This window comes from Centropristis striata, chromosome 15 (assembly GCF_030273125.1).
Source record: "Centropristis striata isolate RG_2023a ecotype Rhode Island chromosome 15, C.striata_1.0, whole genome shotgun sequence".
In the NCBI taxonomy this organism is placed as follows: domain Eukaryota; kingdom Metazoa; phylum Chordata; class Actinopteri; order Perciformes; family Serranidae; genus Centropristis; species Centropristis striata.
Genome location: NC_081531.1, coordinates 349,157 through 369,802, shown reverse-complemented (window position 1 = coordinate 369,802; position 20,646 = coordinate 349,157). Strand labels below are relative to the sequence as shown.

At 46.5% G+C, this 20,646-nt stretch overlaps 1 protein-coding gene across 1 annotated transcript in view; it reads left to right on the top strand.

Moving 5' to 3' along the window:
- The first annotated feature begins 1,204 nt into the window (after nucleotides 1-1,204).
- tmprss15 (transmembrane serine protease 15) overlaps nucleotides 1,205-20,646 on the top strand; it is a 22,662-nt gene continuing 3,220 nt past the window's right edge. The window contains exons 1-21 of the mRNA XM_059350909.1: nucleotides 1,205-1,381; nucleotides 1,469-1,593; nucleotides 2,482-2,549; nucleotides 2,697-2,839; nucleotides 2,935-2,982; nucleotides 5,536-5,569; nucleotides 5,800-5,951; nucleotides 6,029-6,134; nucleotides 6,212-6,356; nucleotides 6,449-6,590; nucleotides 8,244-8,333; nucleotides 8,541-8,666; nucleotides 8,847-8,987; nucleotides 10,810-10,920; nucleotides 11,030-11,153; nucleotides 11,468-11,563; nucleotides 11,894-11,943; nucleotides 12,073-12,143; nucleotides 12,175-12,341; nucleotides 14,985-15,166; nucleotides 15,725-15,820. Coding sequence (XP_059206892.1) covers nucleotides 1,270-1,381; nucleotides 1,469-1,593; nucleotides 2,482-2,549; nucleotides 2,697-2,839; nucleotides 2,935-2,982; nucleotides 5,536-5,569; nucleotides 5,800-5,951; nucleotides 6,029-6,134; nucleotides 6,212-6,356; nucleotides 6,449-6,590; nucleotides 8,244-8,333; nucleotides 8,541-8,666; nucleotides 8,847-8,987; nucleotides 10,810-10,920; nucleotides 11,030-11,153; nucleotides 11,468-11,563; nucleotides 11,894-11,943; nucleotides 12,073-12,143; nucleotides 12,175-12,341; nucleotides 14,985-15,166; nucleotides 15,725-15,820 — 2,329 coding nt within the window. The 5' untranslated portion in view covers nucleotides 1,205-1,269. The remainder of the gene's footprint in view (nucleotides 1,382-1,468; nucleotides 1,594-2,481; nucleotides 2,550-2,696; nucleotides 2,840-2,934; nucleotides 2,983-5,535; nucleotides 5,570-5,799; nucleotides 5,952-6,028; nucleotides 6,135-6,211; nucleotides 6,357-6,448; nucleotides 6,591-8,243; nucleotides 8,334-8,540; nucleotides 8,667-8,846; nucleotides 8,988-10,809; nucleotides 10,921-11,029; nucleotides 11,154-11,467; nucleotides 11,564-11,893; nucleotides 11,944-12,072; nucleotides 12,144-12,174; nucleotides 12,342-14,984; nucleotides 15,167-15,724; nucleotides 15,821-20,646) is intronic.

The window sequence follows — 20,646 nt, the reverse complement described above, 5'->3', positions numbered from 1 at the left end:
AAGGTGATCAGAGATCAGACGAGTCAGTCAGCAGCAGGTGAGCACACAGGTGAGTCTCACTCTTCATGTTCACAGGAACATTCACAGAAAAATATCTTCTTTATTGATTCTAGATCTTCATGACGATAAAATCAATTAAGGTTTTTAGTCAGATTTCATACAAACATTAAAAAAGTTTCAAAGTTATAGAAAACATTTGTTTTAAAGTTTTTCAACTCTCTGTCGTTTCACTGCAAATTAGTTTAAAGACTTTTACTTTGAAAGAACTTTATCTGATTTGTCATTTAATAAAGGAAACATTTATTGTGACCTTATTGAATCTGGCACCCAACAAATACCCCATTACAAAACAACTACAACTAATAAAAACTAAACTACAACTAATAAAACTAAACTACAACTAATAAAAACTAAACTACAACTAATAAAACTAAACTACAACTAATAAAAACTAAACTACAACTAATAAAAACTAAACTACAACTAATAAAAACTAAACTAAAACTAATAAAAACTAAACTACAACTAATAAAAACTAAACTAAAACCAATAAAAACTAAACTAAAACTAATAAAAACTAAACTACAACTAATAAAAACTAAACTAAAACCAATAAAAACTAAACTACAACTAATAAAAACTAAACTACAACTAATAAAAACTAAACTAAAACTAATAAAAACTAAACTACAACTAATAAAAACTAAACTACAACTAATAAAAACTAAACTAAAATTAATAAAAACTAAACTAAAACTAATAAAAACTAAACTAAAACCAATAAAAACTAAACTAAAACTAATAAAAACTAAACTACAACTAATAAAAACTAAACTAAAACCAATAAAAACTAAACTACAACTAATAAAAACTAAACTACAACTAATAAAAACTAAACTACAACTAAATATTTTCCAAAAAATAAAAACTAGCAAACTCACTCTAAAAACTCATTAAAACTAATTGAATTTGAAAACAAAAAATCACAACGGAATGCAAACTAAAACTGATGTAAAGTCCCAACCTATTCTAACGTTGCCCAGGTGTTTCAGGTCTCCCAGGTGTTCCAGGTGTTTCAGGTGTCCCAGGTGTTCCAGGTGTTCCAGGTGTTCCAGGTGTTCCAGGTGTTCCAGGTCTCCCAGGTGTTCCAGGTGTTCCAGGTCTCCCAGGTCTCCCAGGTGTTCCAGGTGTTTCAGGTGTTCCAGGTGTTCCAGGTGTTCCAGGTGCTCCAGGTGCTCCAGGTGCTCCAGGTGTTCCAGGTGTTTCAGGATGAAGCTCCGCCTGTCGTCTCTGGAGTTCTTCCTCTCCGTCTTGGTGTCTCTGCTCCTCGCCTGCTGCCTCGGGCTCATCGTCATGTCGTGGCTCAGTCTGAAGTCTGAAGGTAAACCCTCACCTGGTCAGGTGTCAGCTGATTTATCAGCTTATTGATACGTGCTATTGATCGGTGTGTTGTTGTTTGTGTGTGGAGGCGGCGCTGAGCCGGCGGCGCTGAGCGGGCGGATGGCGATCACACACGGAGCGATCTTCTCTGAGGAGCTGAAGAACTCCAGCAGTCTGCACTTTAAATCTCTCGCCTTCGACGTCCAGCGCCTGGTGAGCTCACAGGCTTTTATTTTGAAAACAACAGGTAGCTTCCTCTTCCCACAGCTGCTGACATCATCAGCTTTTATTGTGAAAGACAGCATGGGAAGAGGCTAAAATCGATCAGTGTAACATTCACAAAACTAAATAAAGACAAAAGACACTATAAGGCACAAACTAAGTATACGCACTATAAAGTACACACAAAGTATACACACTATAAAGTACACACTAAGTATACACACTATAAAGCACACACTAAGTATATACATACTAAAGTACACACTAGGTATACACACTATAAAGTACACACTAAGTATACACACTATAAAGTACAAACTAAGTATATACATACTAAAGTACACACTAAGTATACACACTATAAAGTACACACTAAGTATGCACATACTAAAGTACACACTAAGAATACACACTATAAAGTACACACTAAGTATATACATACTAAAGTACACACTAAGTATACACACTATAAAGTACACACTAAGTATATACATACTAAAGTACACACTAAGTATACACACTATAAAGTACACACTAAGTATACACACTATAAAGTACACACTAAGTATGCACATACTAAAGTACACACTAAGAATACACACTATAAAGTAAACACTAAGTATACATACTAAAGTACACACTAAGTATACACACTATAAAGTACACACTAAGTATACACACTATAAAGTAAACACTAAGTATACACACTATCAAGTACACACTATGTGTAGACACTATTAAGTACACAAGTTTGACCTATCAGGTTGATCAATACTGAACTGATCAGTTTGATCAGGGATGAATGATTTCACAGCCTGCAGGTGTGTTGTTTCTCTGTGAAGTCAGCTGATCACAGTCTGCTCTCTGATTGGTCGACAGGTGTCTGAGGCGTTCGGTCACAGTGATCTCCGACTGAACTTCAAGTCCTGTCAAGTTTTATCCTTCAGGTCAGAAATCTGATCAATAACATCACCATCGATCAATGATCAGCTGACTGATCAGAAACAATTGAAATGGATTATGTGTGTAAAGAAAGTTCTGATGACTGTATTGATCAGCTGCTATTGACTGTTTGTTGGTGTGTCTGTCTTCAGTCGGGGCAGCGTGCTGGTGACCTTTGACCTCTGGTTCAATCAGCTGGTCGACGCGCAGGAGGCGGAGCAGCAGCTGGGGGCGGGGCTTCAGGAGGCCGAGGGCGTTGGATTGGTCATCGACAGAAACAGCATCCAGGTCACAGGTGAGAGTGTGATGTCACTGTGACGTCACGGGTCAGATCAGACGATGTATCTGGCGCCGTGGCGAGCTGCTGACGTGTCGCTCGTCTTCCTGCAGAGAAACGTGACGAGACGACGGCGGCGCCAATCGTCACGCCGACAGCAGGTGAAGAACTGAAGCCGATCAGAGATCTTTTATCTTCGACTGTTTTTATTATAGTTTTTTGTGTCGTTGTTTTTTGTTTAGACACTATAAAGTACACACTAAGTATAGACACTATAAAGTAAACACCAAGTATAGACACTATAAAGTACACATTAATTATAGACACTATAAAGTAAACACTATTTATAGACACTAAAGTGCACACTAATTATAGACACACTATAAAGTACACACTAAGTATAGACACTATAGAGTACACACTAATGATGGACACTATAGAGTAAACACTAATGATGGACACTATAAAGTACACATTAAGTATACACACTATGAAGTACACAGCAAGTATACACACTATGAAGTACACAGCAAGTATACACACTATGAAGTACACATTAAGTATACACACTATAGAGTACACACTAATGATGGACACTATAGAGTAAACACTAATGATGGACACTATAGAGTAAACACTAATGATGGACACTATAAAGTACACATTAAGTATACACACTATGAAGTACACAGCAAGTATACACACTATGAAGTACACATTAAGTATACACACTATAGAGTACCCACTAATGATGGACACTATAGAGTACACACTATTTATAGACACTAAAGTGCACACTAATTATAGACACACTATAAAGTACACACTAAGTATAGACACTATAGAGCACACACTAATGATGGACACTATAGAGTAAACACTAATGATGGACACTATAAAGTACACATTAAGTATACACACTATGAAGTACACAGCAAGTATACACACTATGAAGTACACATTAAGTATACACACTATGAAGTACACATTAAGCATACACACTATGAAGTACACATTAAGTATAGACACTATAAAGTACACATTAAGTATAGACACTATGAAGTACACATTAAGTATAGACACTATAAAGTACACATTAAGTATACACACTATAAAGTAAACATTAAGTATACACACTATAAAGTACACATTAAGTATACACACTATAAAGTACACATTAAGTATAGACACTATAAAGTAAACATTAAGTATAGAAACTATAAAGTAAACATAAAGTATACACACTATAAAGTAAACATTAAGTATACACACTATAAAGTAAACAGTAATTATTGATTACAGATGTTGTGTTCTGTCTCAGTGGCGTGTCCTCCGGGTCAGACCTCCTGTGCCGATCGATCGGCGTGCGTTCTGATCGATCGGCTGTGTGACGGCGTGGCCGACTGTCCGGACGCCTCCGATGAGGACGCCGCTCGCTGTGGTCAGTGATGACATCACTTCTGATTTAGATTCATCACCATCAGGACGACTATCAGGTTCTAATGATTGATTATTGATTGATCGATTTGTTGATCTGTCATAAGAAGTGAGCACATTTCTCTCCCGTCTCCATAGCAACGTCGTGTGACGGACAGTTCGTGCTGAGCGGTCCCAGCGGCTCGTTCAGCTCGTCGGGCGCCGCCGACACGTACAACAGCAGCAGCTCCTGCCGCTGGATCCTCAGGCAATCAATATATCTATCAATATATCTATCAATCAATCAACAAATCAATCAAAAAAATGTTTTCTTTCAAAATAAAAGTTCCATTTGAAAGTTTAATTTTCTAAAGTTTCTGACTTAAACTTGTTTTCAGAGTCGATCGAGGATTTTCTGTTCGGGTCGACTTCCTGAAGTTCAACACAGAAGAATACACGGACACACTGAGGCTGTACGAGGGGGTGGGGCAACACACACACCTGACAGGTAACCACACACACCTGACAGGTAACCACACACACCTGACAGGTAACCACACACACACACCTGACAGGTAACCACACACACCTGACAGGTAACCAAACACACCTGACAGGTAACCACACACACACCTGACAGGTAACCACACACACCTGACAGGTAACCACACACACCTGACAGATAACCAAACACACCTGACAGGTAACCACACACACACCTGACAGCTAACCAAACACACCTGACAGGTAACCACACACACCTGACAGGTAACCAAACACACCTGACAGGTAACCACACACACCTGACAGATAACCAAACACACCTGACAGGTAACCACACACACACCTGACAGGTAACCACACACACCTGACAGGTAACCACACACACCTGACAGGTAACCAAACACACCTGACAGGTAACCACACACACCTGACAGATAACCAAACACACCTGACAGGTAACCACACACACACCTGACAGCTAACCAAACACACCTGACAGGTAACCACACACACCTGACAGGTAACCACACACACACCTGACAGCTAACCAAACACACCTGACAGGTAACCACACACACCTGACAGGTAACACCACACACCTGACAGGTAACACCACACACCTGACAGGTAACACGCACACCTGACGACCCATTAACTCACATTTTAATCTGATTGGCAGCTGACCTCTCAGGCTCCGCCCCTCCTGGGACCGTGTGGCTGCTGACCGACCAATCAACTGTGGAGTTCATCTCTGATGACATCAACAACCTGTCGGGGTTCAATGCCACCTACAGCGCCGCCGACCTGTCCGACCTCAGCGGTAACCTCACTCACAGAAACACACACACCTGAGAGAACACACACCTGACAGAACACACACACACCTGAGAGAACACACACACACCTGAGAGAACACACACACCTGACAGGTAACACACACACACCTGAGAGAACACACACACACCTGAGAGAACACACACACCTGACAGGTAACACACACACACCTGACAGACTTACTTTACCTGAGAGACAGTGTGTGTGTGTGTGTGTGTGTGTGTAGACGAGGATCGGCTCACCTGTACCTTTGAGCGCGGCGTGTGTTTCTGGAGGCAGCAGGAAGATGATGATGGCGACTGGATTCGAACCCGCGGCTCCACGTTCCCTCCGCTGTCCGGGCCGAGCATCGACCACACGTTGGGGAACAGCTCAGGTAAACAGAAGCACACATCCAGCCGTTGTTGTTGTTGTTGTTGTTGTTGTGTGCTACTGACCCATTTGACCCGTCAGGCTTCTACATGGTTACTCCTCTGAGTCCCGGCCAATGGCTGAAGACCTTCAGGATCCACAGTCTCCCTCTGACTCCGCCCACACAGCCCATGTGCCTGAGCTTCTGGTAAACAAAAACACATAAACATGTAAACAAACAATTAATGCAACACAAGATAAACAGGTAACCATGGCGCCCTGCAGGTACCACATGTTTGGCGAGGACGTCCACCGTCTCAGCATCCTGCTGGCTGAACCCAACGTTACCGTGGTGTTCCAGAGAGACGGTAACTATGGCGACAACTGGAACTACGGACAGGTGACCCTTAACCTGACAACGACGACCACGGTCAGTGACATCACACAGTGACATCACACAGTGACATCACACAGTGACATCACACAGGAAGATCATTGATCAGTGTCCTCTGACCTCTGCAGGTGGTGTTCGAGGCGCTGAAGCACGGCGGGATGGCGAACGACATCGCTCTGGATGACATCACACTGACCTCTGAGCCCTGTGGCCCCGCCCCCCCTGAACCGACCAATGTACCGCCTCCGACAACCCAGCCGCCGATTCCAGGTGAGACACAGGCCACGCCCCTTAGACCAGGTAAGACACAGGCCACGCCCCTTAGACCAGGTGAGAGACAGACCACGCCCCTTAGACCAGGTAGAACACAGGCCACGCCCCTTATACCAGGTAAGACACAGGCCACGCCCCTTAGGCCAGGTGAGACACAGACCACGCCCCTTAGACCAGGTAAGACACAGGCCACACCCCTTAGACCAGGTAAGACACAGACCACGACCCACAGACCAGGTGAGACACAGACCACGCCCCTTAGACCAGGTAAGACACAGGCCACGCCCCTTAGACCAGGAAAACACAGGCCACACCCTTTAGACCAGGTAAGACACAGGCCACGCCCCTTAGACCAGGTGAGACACAGACCACGCTCCTTAGACCAGGTGAGACACAGACCACGACCCACAGACCAGGTGAGACACAGACCACGCCCCTTAGACCAGGTAAGACACAGGCCACGCCCCTTAGACCAGGTGAGACACAGACCACGCCCCTTAGACCAGGAAAAACACAGGCCACACCCTTTAGACCAGGAAAAACACAGGCCACACCCTTTAGACCAGGTAAGACACAGGCCACGCCCCTTAGACCAGGTGAGACACAGACCACGCCCCCCAGACCAGGTGAGACACAGACCACGCCCCTTAGACCAGGTAAGACACAGGCCACGCCCCTTAGACCAGGTGAGAGACAGACCACGCCCCTTAGACCAGGTGAGAGACAGACCACGCCCCTTAGACCAGGTGAGACACAGACCACGCCCCCCAGACCAGGTAAGACACAGGCCACGCCCCTTAGACCAGGTGAGAGACAGACCACGCCCCTTAGACCAGGTGAGAGACAGACCACACCCCTTAGAGCAGGTAAGACACAGGCCACACCCCTTAGACCAGGTGAAACACAGGCCACACCCCTTAGACCAGGTGGGACACAGGCCACACCCCTTAGGCCAGGTAAGACACAGGCCACACCCCTTAGACCAGGTGGGACACAGACCATGCCCCAACCATTGTAAAGAACTGTTATATTTATTGTTATTTGTTTGTTTCAATAAATTAAACACAATAGCACTGTATTCATTGAGGCATGTAATAACTTAGCTTGTGCTCAAGTCAAAATACATGAAACAGACTCAGCAAAAGGCTAATGCTAACACTAGCGGCCAAGGCTAATGCTAACGCTAGCAGCGGAGGCTAATGCTGCCGCTAGCGCCGTTAGCATGACATAGTTTAGCTTAACATCCCATTAATTCAATCACTCACCAGTTCCCGGCCCAGCTGTTAGCACTGAAGATTAACAATGATATTCTTAGTGCACCGAGTATAAAACAAAACAAAGGAGCGAACGTTCACTAAAGTTTGAATGAGACGAACCTGCACATAATTATTTAGTCATTCTTACGTACAGTCATTACTGCTAATTATCAGTTGATGGATTGTATTTACATTTTTATTGGATTGTTATTGGATTTTTTATTGGATTTATAATGTATTTTTATTGTATTTTCATTGTATTTTCAATGTATTTTTGATGTATTTTTAATGTATTTTTAATGTAATATTCTGATTAGACGTCGGTGTTAGATTTAATTTGCTTCCTGAGCCATATATGGTCATGAACACACCCTCTCTGCTCTGATTGGTCCAGCTGACTGTGGAGGACCCTTTGATCTCTGGGAGCCGAACTCCACCTTCAGCTCGCCAAATTACCCAGAATCCTACGGGAACAAGGCCCAGTGTGAGTCCTGACACCTTGTTGTTGTTGTTGTTGTTGTTGTTGTTGTTGTTATTATTGTTGTTGTTATTTGTGGCCATCAGTTGTAACTACAGCTCAATGAAACAGAATCTAAACTAATAATTAATAATGAGAAAAAAACAATAACAATGAAATCAACATGTAAACAACATGACAACAGGTGATAGTTCCCATGATGCCTTGCTGCAGGTCTGTGGACGCTGCATGCTGCTGAGGGGCGGAGCCTCCAGCTGCACTTCCTGGACTTTGATGTGGAGGCGGGCCATGACGTGGTGGAGGTCCGGGACGGGGCGGGGCCAGACTCCACCCTGCTGGGTCAGCATTACCCACAATCCACCAGCATTACCCACAATCCACCAGTATTAGCCACAATCCACCAGCATTACCCACAATCCACCAGTATTAGCCACAATCCACCAGCTTTACCCACAATCCACCAGCATTACCCACAATCCACCTGCTCCACCAGGTGACCTCACCTGTGTTTCCTTCCAGCCGTTCTCACAGGCAGAGGCCCCGCCCATGACCTGTTCTCCACAGCCAATCAGCTGTCAGTCTGGTTCTTCACCGACAAGTCGGGTCACGGCCGCGGCTTCAACGCCAACTTCACCTCCGGGGTCAATCTGGGGTCACCAGGTGAGGGGTCAGGGGTCAATCTGGGGTCACCAGGTGAGGGGTCAGGGGTCAATCTGGGGTCACCAGGTGAGGGGTCAGGGGTCAATCTGGGGTCACCAGGGGCCTCATGTATCAACGCTGCGTACGCTGTTTTTTCTGCACATACCACATGTATGAAAAGTGAACTTGCCGTGAGAATGTGCGGACCGCTCCGCAAACTTTTGTTTGGCAGAAACTTTCTGTCTTTATGTTCTATTTAAAACGTGTTTCATGTCTAAACTCAAATTACACACAACTGACATTATTTTTATAGTTTATAGCTCTCGGAAAATGGAAGGAAAATGCCGTTTTCCACCATCAACAATCCGTTCTAACTATGAGGGGAGAGATGGGTTTTTTTCATCTATTTTCATATTTTAGACTTCACCTGCGTACTGCTGCTGACTGGTGCAATAATAACATGTTGAAGTCTATATGTTTTGATGTTAAGATTGTATATTTTCTTAAGTCTATATATTCTGCTATTTCCACTATTTTTATATATACTGAATTTCCAATAAAGTACTTGTGATTCTCATTATGGAGCGCACACAAGTCCCGATCGCCGACCGTTTCCCCTTTGGTTTAACATGGATTATTATTATTATTAATATTATTATTATTATTATTATTATTATTATTATTATTATGGAGATGTTAATGCTGCAGGTGCACAGCGATCCATGACCACAGATCCCTCTCTCCGGAGAAAAAACGTGTGTTGGAAATCCTTTCAGAATCAGTCAGAATAAGTCAGGTGTGGTGATATTTGATCCCGTATGTGATGTTTAATTGGGACAACAAGTTAAGTGGCTTATAAACTGATGCGTAAAAATGATGTTGGCAGCATTACGCACTGGCAGCTCTAACGGCTCTGACTAGATCAGTAACGGTGGCGTTTAGAAGGAGCGTGTTGAGGACCTTCTGCCATGGTGCAGCTCTCTGATCCGGCTGGTTAACAGCCACAGTGACTCCTTGTTGCTGATCCCACACCTGAGGCACTAGAAAGCTCATTTTCCTGCCTCCACCTGGAGATCACCTCCTCCACCCGGAGATCACCACCTCCACCTGGAGATCACCACGTCCACCTGGAGATCACCTCCTCCACCTGGAGATCACCACGTCCACCTCGCTGCAGTGGCAGGAAGTTGATTTGTCGTTTTGTCGATAATCAGCGGGCATGCCGGCGATTTATAGTCATCTGCGTATTAATTTTGGGGAGGAGCCGGGGCGTGTATTGATCAGTGGGAGGGGCCGGGGCGTGTATTGATAAGTGGGAGGGGCCGGGGCGTGTATTGATCAGTGGGAGGGGCGGGGCGTGGCTGGTGGTCGTCATGTGGATCAGTTCCAGCTGGTTGTGATGTATCGAGGAAAGGTGCTGAACCTGCGTAAGAACAGTTTGATACATGTGGAGGTGAGTTTGCGTCCTTTTCTAGTTTTGGGAGTACGCCATCTTTCAGTATGAAAGCTTTGATACATGAGGCCCCTGGTGAGGGGTCAGTTATTGATTATTAATTGTTGTGATCAGTTATTGATTATTGATTATTGTGATCAGTTATTGATTATTGATTGTTGTGATCAGTTATTGATTATTGATTATTGTGATCAGTTATTGATTATTGTGATCAGTTATTGATTATTGATTGTTGTGATCAGTTATTGATTATTGATTATTGTGATCAGTTATTGATTATTGATTGTTGTGATCAGTTATTGATTGTTGTGATCAGTTATTGATTATTGTGATCAGTTATTGATTATTGATTGTTGTGGTCAGTTATTGATTATTGATTGTTGTGGTCAGCGGCGTGTGCCGACGGTCAGTTCCAGTGTCACACAGGAAGTTGTATCCATGGTAACGGCCAGTGTGATGGCGAGGTCGACTGCCCCGATGCCTCCGACGAAGCCGACTGTGGTGAGTCGACCCGCACCTGAAACTCACCCGAGGTCACCTTACAGGTGTGTCACACTGGTGTGTGTGTGTGTGTGTGTGTGTGTGTGTGTGTGTGTGTGTGTGTGTTCAGTTGTGTTGCAGGGGAACAGCTCCCGTCGTCTCCAGTTTCAACTTGTTTCCTCTCTGTTCACCGTATGTTCTGACACCTGGAACCCTCACCTGTCTGACTTCACCTGTCAGTACCTGGGCTACAGGTAACTCTCACCTGTCAGTACCTGGGCTACAGGTAACTCTCACCTGTCAGTACCTGGGCTACAGGTAACTCTCACCTGTCAGTACCTGGGCTACAGGTAACTCTCACCTGTCAGTACCTGGTCTACAGGTAACTCTCACCTGTCAGAACCTGGGCTACAGGTAACTCTCACCTGTCAGTACCTGGTCTACAGGTAACTCTCACCTGTCAGAACCTGGGCTACAGGTAACTCTCACCTGTCAGTACCTGGTCTACAGGTAACTCTCACCTGTCAGAACCTGGGCTACAGTGACTCTCACCTGTCTGACTCTGCAGGTCTGGGGAGGCCACTCTGCTGCCGGCTTTGCCAGAAGATTCCCCGTTTACAATCATCACTGTCACAGACAACAGAACCCTGGAAACTACTGTCAGGTACTGAAGAACAGAACCAGAACCAGAACTCTGAAGTTCAGCTTCATTTGTGTTTTTGTGTTTTTATGTCACAAGTTTTTCAGTTCAGGTCATCAGTGTTTTTTAACCCGACAGCAGGAACGGTGTTTCAGGTGTTTTCAGTAATGAGCGTGTTTTAGACATCATGTCGTTTTGTACATCAGCACGTCACGTGTGGTGACATCATACAAAGTTTTCTCAGTAAATCCAATGAACCTTCATTGGAACACAGTGACTTGTTGTGTTTGTTTATTGTTGTTTCTAATAAAGATTTATTCATTAATAATAAAAATTTTAATGTTTGTTTTTCAGTGAAACCTGCAACAGCAACAAAGTGATTTCTCTGAGCTGTGACAACCAGCGTGAGTTCACTAGTTAACACTCGTTAACACTAATAAACACTAGTAAACACTAGTAAACACTTGGAAACATCTAGTGTTAAACATCTGTGTGTGTGTGTGTGTGTGTGTGTTGTGACTCGTGTCTTTCAGCGTGCGGCGTGCGGCGTGTCACTGGTGACTCGGGGAACACGGACCAATCAGAAGGTGAGACAATGACCTCAGTGTGACTCTGAGCTGTGATTGGTCGATCAGTCTGACTGTTGTTACCTGGCAGGTGAGGGCAGAGTGGTGGGCGGGGCCAACGCGGTGAAGGGGGCGTGGCCATGGATGGCGTCTCTGTGGTGGCGGGGCCGACACGTGTGTGGAGCCTCTCTGATTGGCCGAGACTGGCTGCTGACAGCGGCTCACTGCGTCTACGGGTCAGACAAACGTTATTATCAGAGTTACTATATTATATTTCAGATTTTATTTACATATTTACTACCTTTTTCTGCACGAAAAACTCCTTCAGCGTGTTATAAATGTCGTCTCCCCTCGTAGCTGTCTTTAAGGGCAGTAGAGTTCTTCTCTTGTTCTTCAAACATCATCCGGATAAACCCAACAGCGGCGCTGTACTGCTGCTGTCCACGGACTCGTCACACTGGATGTTAAACCACCTGAACCTCTCCGGACTCGTCACACTGGATGTTAAACCACCTGAACCTCTCCAGACTCGTCACACTGGATGTTAAACCACCTGAACCTCTCCGGACTCGTCACACTGGATGCTAAACCACCTGAACCTCTCCGGACTCGTCACACTGGATGCTAAACCACCTGAACCTCTCCGGACTCGTCACACTGGATGCTAAACCACCTGAACCTCTCCGGACTCATCACACTGGATGCTAAACCACCTGAACCTCTCCGGACTCGTCACACTGGATGCTAAACCACCTGAACCTCTCCGGACTCGTCACACTGGATGCTAAACCACCTGAACCTCTCTGGACTCGTCACACTGGATGCTAAATCTCCTGAACCTCTCTGGACTTGTCACACTGGATGCTAAACCACCTGAACCTCTCCAGACTCGTCACACTGGATGCTAAACCACCTGAACCTCTCCAGACTCGTCACACTGGATGCTAAACCACCTGAACCTCTCCGGACTCATCACACTGGATGCTAAACCACCTGAACCTCTCCAGACTCGTCACACTGGATGCTAAACCTCCTGAACCTCTCTGGACTCGTCACACTGGATGCTAAACCACCTGAACCTCTCTGGACTCGTCACACTGGATGCTAAACCTCCTGAACCTCTCTGGACTCGTCACACTGGATGCTAAACCTCCTGAACCTCTCTGGACTCGTCACACTGGATGCTAAACCACCTGAACCTCTCTGGACTCGTCACACTGGATGCTAAACCACCTGAACCTCTCCGGACTCGTCACACTGGATGCTAAACCTCCTGAACCTCTCTGGACTTGTCACACTGGATGCTAAACCACCTGAACCTCTCTGGACTCGTCACACTGGATGCTAAACCACCTGAACCTCTCCGGACTCGTCACACTGGATGCTAAACCACCTGAACCTCTCCGGACTCGTCACACTGGATGCTAAACCTCCTGAACCTCTCTGGACTCGTCACACTGGATGCTAAACCTCCTGAACCTCTCCGGACTCGTCACACTGGATGCTAAACCTCCTGAACCTCTCTGGACTCGTCACACTGGATGCTAAACCTCCTGAACCTCTCTGGACTCGTCACACTGGATGCTAAACCTCCTGAACCTCTCTGGACTCGTCACACTGGATGCTAAACCTCCTGAACCTCTCCAGATCCTGCAGCTGATCGAGTTACCAGACATGCTGACACTCGTCCCCCAGCTGGACGTCGGAGAGACTGGAGATTAGATCGGTTCCATTTTTGTCATCTTTAAATACAGTGTTAGCGATTATCATTATTGCTTCTTTGACAACTTCTCCATCTGAAAATGCCTTCTTCTTCTTCTTCTTGATCAGAAAATGGGTAGCTCTAAACGAGGCTTCGGTTGCTTTTTGAGACTTTTCCGCCGGCCTGGTGAAAAAAGACTGTTGCTTACCCGAAGCCACCTTTAGCTCACTGGCTATATAAATAATATAGAGTATATCTATCATGTTTATTATATATATTTAATAATATAGAGTATATCTATCATGTTTATTATAGATATATTTAATAATATAGAGTATATCTATCATGTTTATTATATATATTTAATAATATAGAGTATATCTATCATGTTTATTATATATATTTAATAATATAGAGTATATCTATCATGTTTATTATAGATATATTTAATAATATAGAGTATATCTATCATGTTTATTATATATATATATTTAATAATATAGAGTATATCTATCATGTTTATGATATATATTTAATAATATAGAGTATATCCATCATGTTTATTATATATATATTTAATAATATAGAGTATATCTATCATGTTTATGATATATATTTAATAATATAGAGTATATCTATCATGTTTATTATATATATATTTAATAATATAGAGTATATCTATCATGTTTATTATATATATATATATTTAATAATATAGAGTTTATCTATCAGGTTTATGATATATATTTAATAATAAAGAGTTTATCTATCATGTTTATGATATATATTTAATAATATAGAGTATATCTATCATGTTTATTATATATATATTTAATAATATAGAGTATATCTATCATGTTTATTATATATATTTAATAATATAGAGTTTATCTATCATGTTTATGATATATATTTAATAATATAGAGTATATCTATCATGTTTATTATATATATATATATATATATATTTAATAATATAGAGTATATCTATCATGTTTATTATATATATATTTAATAATATAGAGAATATCTATCATGTTTATTATATATATTTAATAATATAGAGTTTATCTATCATGTTTATGATATATATTTAATAATATAGAGTATAGCTATACTATCATGTGTTTTTATCATGTATATTATATATATTACATAAAGTGTCTGTGTGTCTCAGGAAGAACGTGGACCTCCACTGGTGGTCGGCTGTTCTCGGTCTTCACTCTCAGAGCGACTCGGACTCGTTGGACGTTCAGACTCGACGAGTCGATCGCATCGTCATCAACAGGAAGTACAACCGACAAACCAAACAGGCCGACATCGCCATGATGCACCTGCAGGAGCCAATCAGCTTCACCCGTCAGTAACCACACAACAACAACAACAAACATCTTATTTATTAAACATGTTTGTTGGTTAAAGGTCAGATTAAAGAGTGTTTTCTAACATGTTGTTATAACAGATGTTATAACATGTCGTAATAACAGATGTTATAACATGTCCTAATAACAGATGTTATAACATGTTGTGAAAACAGATGTTATAACATGGTGTTATAAAGATGTTATAACATGTTGTAATAATGATGGTATGGCATGTCCTAATAACAGATGTTATAACATGTTGTAATAACAGATGTTCTAACATGTTGTGATAACAGATGCTATAACATGTTGTAATAACAGATGTTCTAACATGTAATAACAGATGTTCTAACATGTTGTTATTACAGATGTTAATAACAGATGTTCTAACATGTAATAACAGATGTTCTAACATGTTGTTATTACAGATATTCTAACATGTTGCAATAACAGATGTTCTAACATGTTGTAAGAACAGATGTTATAACATGTTGTAATAACAGGTGTTATAACATGTTGTAATAACATGTGTTATAACATGTTGTAATAACAGAGTGGGTCCAGCCGCTGTGTTTACCTGCTGAAGGTCATGACATCACAACAGGAACTAAATGTTTCATCGCAGGCTGGGGACGAGAGGCTGAGGAGGGTGAGACACACACCTGTCTGTCTGACACCTGTCTATAAGCTGCCTGTCCCTCACCTGTCTGTCCCTCACCTGTCTGTCTGACACCTGTCTATAAGCTGCTTGTCCCTCACCTGTCTGTCTGACACCTGTCTATAAGCTGCCTGTCCCTCACCTGTCTGTCTGACACCTGTCTATAAGCTGCCTGTCCCTCACCTGCCTGTCCCTCACCTGTCAGTCCTTCACCTGTCTGTCCCTCACCTGTCTGTCCTTCACCTGTCTGTCCCTCACCTGTCAGTCCTTCACCTGCCTGTCCCTCACCTGTCTGTCCTTTACCTGTCTGTCCCTCACCTGCCTGTCCCTCACCTGTCTGTCCTTCACCTGTCTGTCCCTCACCTGTCAGTCCTTCACCTGCCTGTCCCTCACCTGTCTGTCCTTTACCTGTCTGTCCCTCACCTGCCTGTCCCTCACCTGTCTGTCCTTCACCTGTCTGTCCCTGTCTGTCTCAGGTTCCCTCCCTGAGGTTCTCACCTGTCTGTCCCTCAGGTTCCTTTACCTGTCTGTCCCTCACCTGTCTGTCCCTCACCTGTCTGTCCTTCACCTGTCTGTCCCTCACCTGTCTGTCCTTTGCCTGTCTGTCCCTCACCTGCCTGTCCTTCACCTGTCTGTCCTTCTCCTGTCTGTCCCTCACCTGTCTGTCCTTTGCCTGTCTGTCCCTCACCTGCCTGTCCTTCACCTGTCTGTCCTTCACCTGTCTGTCCTTCACCTGTCTGTCCCTCCCCTGTCTGTCCTTCACCTGTCTGTCCCTCACCTGTCTGTCCCTCACCTGTCTGTCCTTCACCTGTCTGTCCCTCACCTGTCTGTCCCTCCCCTGTCTGTCCCTCCCCTGTCTGTCCCTCACCTGTCTGTCCCTCACCTGTCTGTCCTTCACCTGTCTGTCCCTCACCTGCCTGTCCCTCACCTGCCTGTCCCTCACCTGTCAGTCCTTCACCTGTCTGTCCCTCACCTGTCTGTCCTTCACCTGTCTGTCCCTCACCTGTCAGTCCTTCACCTGCCTGTCCCTCACCTGTCTGTCCTTTACCTGTCTGTCCCTCACCTGCCTGTCCCTCACCTGTCTGTCCTTCACCTGTCTGTCCCTCACCTGTCAGTCCTTCACCTGCCTGTCCCTCACCTGTCTGTCCTTTACCTGTCTGTCCCTCACCTGCCTGTCCCTCACCTGTCTGTCCTTCACCTGTCTGTCCCTGTCTGTCTCAGGTTCCCTCCCTGAGGTTCTCACCTGTCTGTCCCTCAGGTTCCTTTACCTGTCTGTCCCTCACCTGTCTGTCCCTCACCTGTCTGTCCTTCACCTGTCTGTCCCTGACCTGTCTGTCCTTTGCCTGTCTGTCCCTCACCTGCCTGTCCTTCACCTGTCTGTCCTTCTCCTGTCTGTCCCTCACCTGTCTGTCCTTTGCCTGTCTGTCCCTCACCTGCCTGTCCTTCACCTGTCTGTCCTTCACCTGTCTGTCCTTCACCTGTCTGTCCCTCCCCTGTCTGTCCTTCACCTGTCTGTCCCTCACCTGTCTGTCCCTCACCTGTCTGTCCTTCACCTGTCTGTCCCTCACCTGTCTGTCCCTCCCCTGTCTGTCCCTCCCCTGTCTGTCCCTCACCTGTCTGTCCCTCACCTGTCTGTCCTTCACCTGTCTGTCCCTCACCTGTCTGTCCTTCACCTGTCTGTCCCTCCCCTGTCTGTCCCTCACCTGTCTGTCCCTCCTCTGTCTGTCCCTCCCCTGTCTGTCTCAGGTTCCCTCCCTGAGGTTCTCACCTGTCTGTCCTTCACCTGTCTGTCCCTCCCCTGTCTGTCCTTCACCTGTCTGTCCTTCACCTGTCTGTCCCTCACCTGTCTATCCCTCCCCTGTCTGTCCCTCCCCTGTCTGTCCCTCACCTGTCTGTCCCTCACCTGTCTGTCCTTCACCTGTCTGTCCCTCACCTGTCTGTCCTTCACCTGTCTGTCCCTCCCCTGTCTGTCCCTCACCTGTCTGTCCCTCCTCTGTCTGTCCCTCCCCTGTCTGTCTCAGGTTCCCTCCCTGAGGTTCTCACCTGTCTGTCCTTCACCTGTCTGTCCCTCCCCTGTCTGTCCTTCACCTGTCTGTCCCTCACCTGTCTGTCCCTCCCCTGTCTGTCCCTCACCTGTCTGTCCCTCACCTGTCTGTCCTTCACCTGTCTGTCCCTCACCTGTCTGTCCTTCACCTGTCTGTCCCTCCCCTGTCTGTCCTTCACCTGTCTGTCCCTCACCTGTCTGTCCCTCCCCTGTCTGTCCCTCCCCTGTCTGTCCCTCACCTGTCTGTCCCTCACCTGTCTGTCCTTCACCTGTCTGTCCCTCACCTGTCTGTCCTTCACCTGTCTGTCCCTCACCTGCCTGTCCTTCACCTGTCTGTCCCTCACCTGTCTGTCCCTCACCTGTCTGTCCCTCCCTGTCTGTCTCAGGTTCCCTCCCTGAGGTTCTCACCTGTCTGTCCTTCACCTGTCTGTCCCTCCCCTGTCTGTCCTTCACCTGTCTGTCCCTCACCTGTCTGTCCCTCACCTGCCTGTCCTTCACCTGTCTGTCCCTCACCTGTCTGTCCCTCACCTGTCTGTCCCTCACCTGTCTGTCCCTCCCTGTCTGTCTCAGGTTCCCTCCCTGAGGTTCTCACCTGTCTGTCCTTCACCTGTCTGTCCCTCCCCTGTCTGTCCTTCACCTGTCTGTCCCTCACCTGTCTGTCCCTCACCTGCCTGTCCTTCACCTGTCTGTCCCTCACCTGTCTGTCCCTCACCTGTCTGTCCTTCACCTGTCTGTCCCTCACCTGTCTGTCCCTCACCTGTCTGTCCTTCACCTGTCTGTCCCTCACCTGTCTGTCCTTCACCTGTTTGTCCCTCACCTGTCTGTCCCTCACCTGTCTGTCCTTCACCTGTCTGTCCCTCACCTGTCTGTCCTTCACCTGTCTGTCCCTCACCTGTCTGTCCCTCCCCTGTCTGTCCCTCCCCTGTCTGTCCCTCACCTGTCTGTCCCTCACCTGTCTGTCCTTCACCTGTCTGTCCCTCACCTGTCTGTCCTTCACCTGTCTGTCCCTCCCCTGTCTGTCCCTCACCTGTCTGTCCCTCCTCTGTCTGTCCCTCCCCTGTCTGTCTCAGGTTCCCTCCCTGAGGTTCTCACCTGTCTGTCCTTCACCTGTCTGTCCCTCCCCTGTCTGTCCTTCACCTGTCTGTCCCTCACCTGTCTGTCCCTCCCCTGTCTGTCCCTCACCTGTCTGTCCCTCACCTGTCTGTCCTTCACCTGTCTGTCCCTCACCTGTCTGTCCTTCACCTGTCTGTCCCTCCCCTGTCTGTCCTTCACCTGTCTGTCCCTCACCTGTCTGTCCCTCCCCTGTCTGTCCCTCCCCTGTCTGTCCCTCACCTGTCTGTCCTTCACCTGTCTGTCCCTCACCTGTCTGTCCTTCACCTGTCTGTCCCTCACCTGCCTGTCCTTCACCTGTCTGTCCCTCACCTGTCTGTCCCTCACCTGTCTGTCCCTCCCTGTCTGTCTCAGGTTCCCTCCCTGAGGTTCTCACCTGTCTGTCCTTCACCTGTCTGTCCCTCCCCTGTCTGTCCTTCACCTGTCTGTCCCTCACCTGTCTGTCCCTCACCTGCCTGTCCTTCACCTGTCTGTCCCTCACCTGTCTGTCCCTCACCTGTCTGTCCCTCCCTGTCTGTCTCAGGTTCCCTCCCTGACGTTCTCCCCTGTCTGTCCTTCACCTGTCTGTCCCTCACCTGTCTGTCCCTCACCTGTCTGTTCCTGACCTGTCTGTCCTTCACCTGTCTGTCCTTCACCTGTCTGTCCCTCACCTGTCTGTTCCTGACCTGTCTGTCCCTCACCTGTCTGTCCCTCACCTGTCTGTTCCTGACCTGTCTGTCCCTCACCTGTCTGTCCTTCACCTGTCTGTCCCTCACCTGTCTGTCCCTCACCTGTCTGTCCCTCACCTGTCTGTTCCTGACCTGTCTGTCCCTCACCTGTCTGTCCCTCACCTGTCTGTCCCTCACCTGTCTGTTCCTGACCTGTCTGTCCCTCACCTGTCTGTCCTTCACCTGTCTGTCCCTCACCTGTCTGTCCCTCACCTGTCTGTCCCTCACCTGTCTGTTCCTGACCTGTCTGTCCCTCACCTGTCTGTCCCTCACCTGTCTGTTCCTGACCTGTCTGTCCCTCACCTGTCTGTCCTTTACCTGTCTGTCCCTCACCTGCCTGTCCCTCACCTGTCTGTCCTTCACCTGTCTGTCCCTGTCTGTCTCAGGTTCCCTCCCTGAGGTTCTCACCTGTCTGTCCCTCAGGTTCCTTTACCTGTCTGTCCCTCACCTGTCTGTCCTTCACCTGTCTGTCCCTCACCTGTCTGTCCTTTGCCTGTCTGTCCCTCACCTGCCTGTCCTTCACCTGTCTGTCCTTCTCCTGTCTGTCCCTCAACTGTCTGTCTCTCCCCTGTCTGTCTCAGGTTCCCTCCCTGAGGTTCTCACCTGTCTGTCCCTCACCTGTCTGTCCTTTGCCTGTCTGTCCCTCCCCTGTCTGTCCTTAAACTGTCTGTCCCTCCCCTGTCTGTCCCTCCCCTGTCTGTCCCTCCTCTGTCTGTCCCTCCCCTGTCTGTCTCAGGTTCCCTCCCTGAGGTTCTCACCTGTCTGTCCTTCACCTGTCTGTCCCTCCCCTGTCTGTCCTTCACCTGTCTGTCCCTCACCTGTCTGTCCCTCACCTGCCTGTCCTTCACCTGTCTGTCCCTCACCTGTCTGTCCCTCCCTGTCTGTCTCAGGTTCCCTCCCTGACGTTCTCCCCTGTCTGTCCTTCACCTGTCTGTCCCTCACCTGTCTGTCCCTCA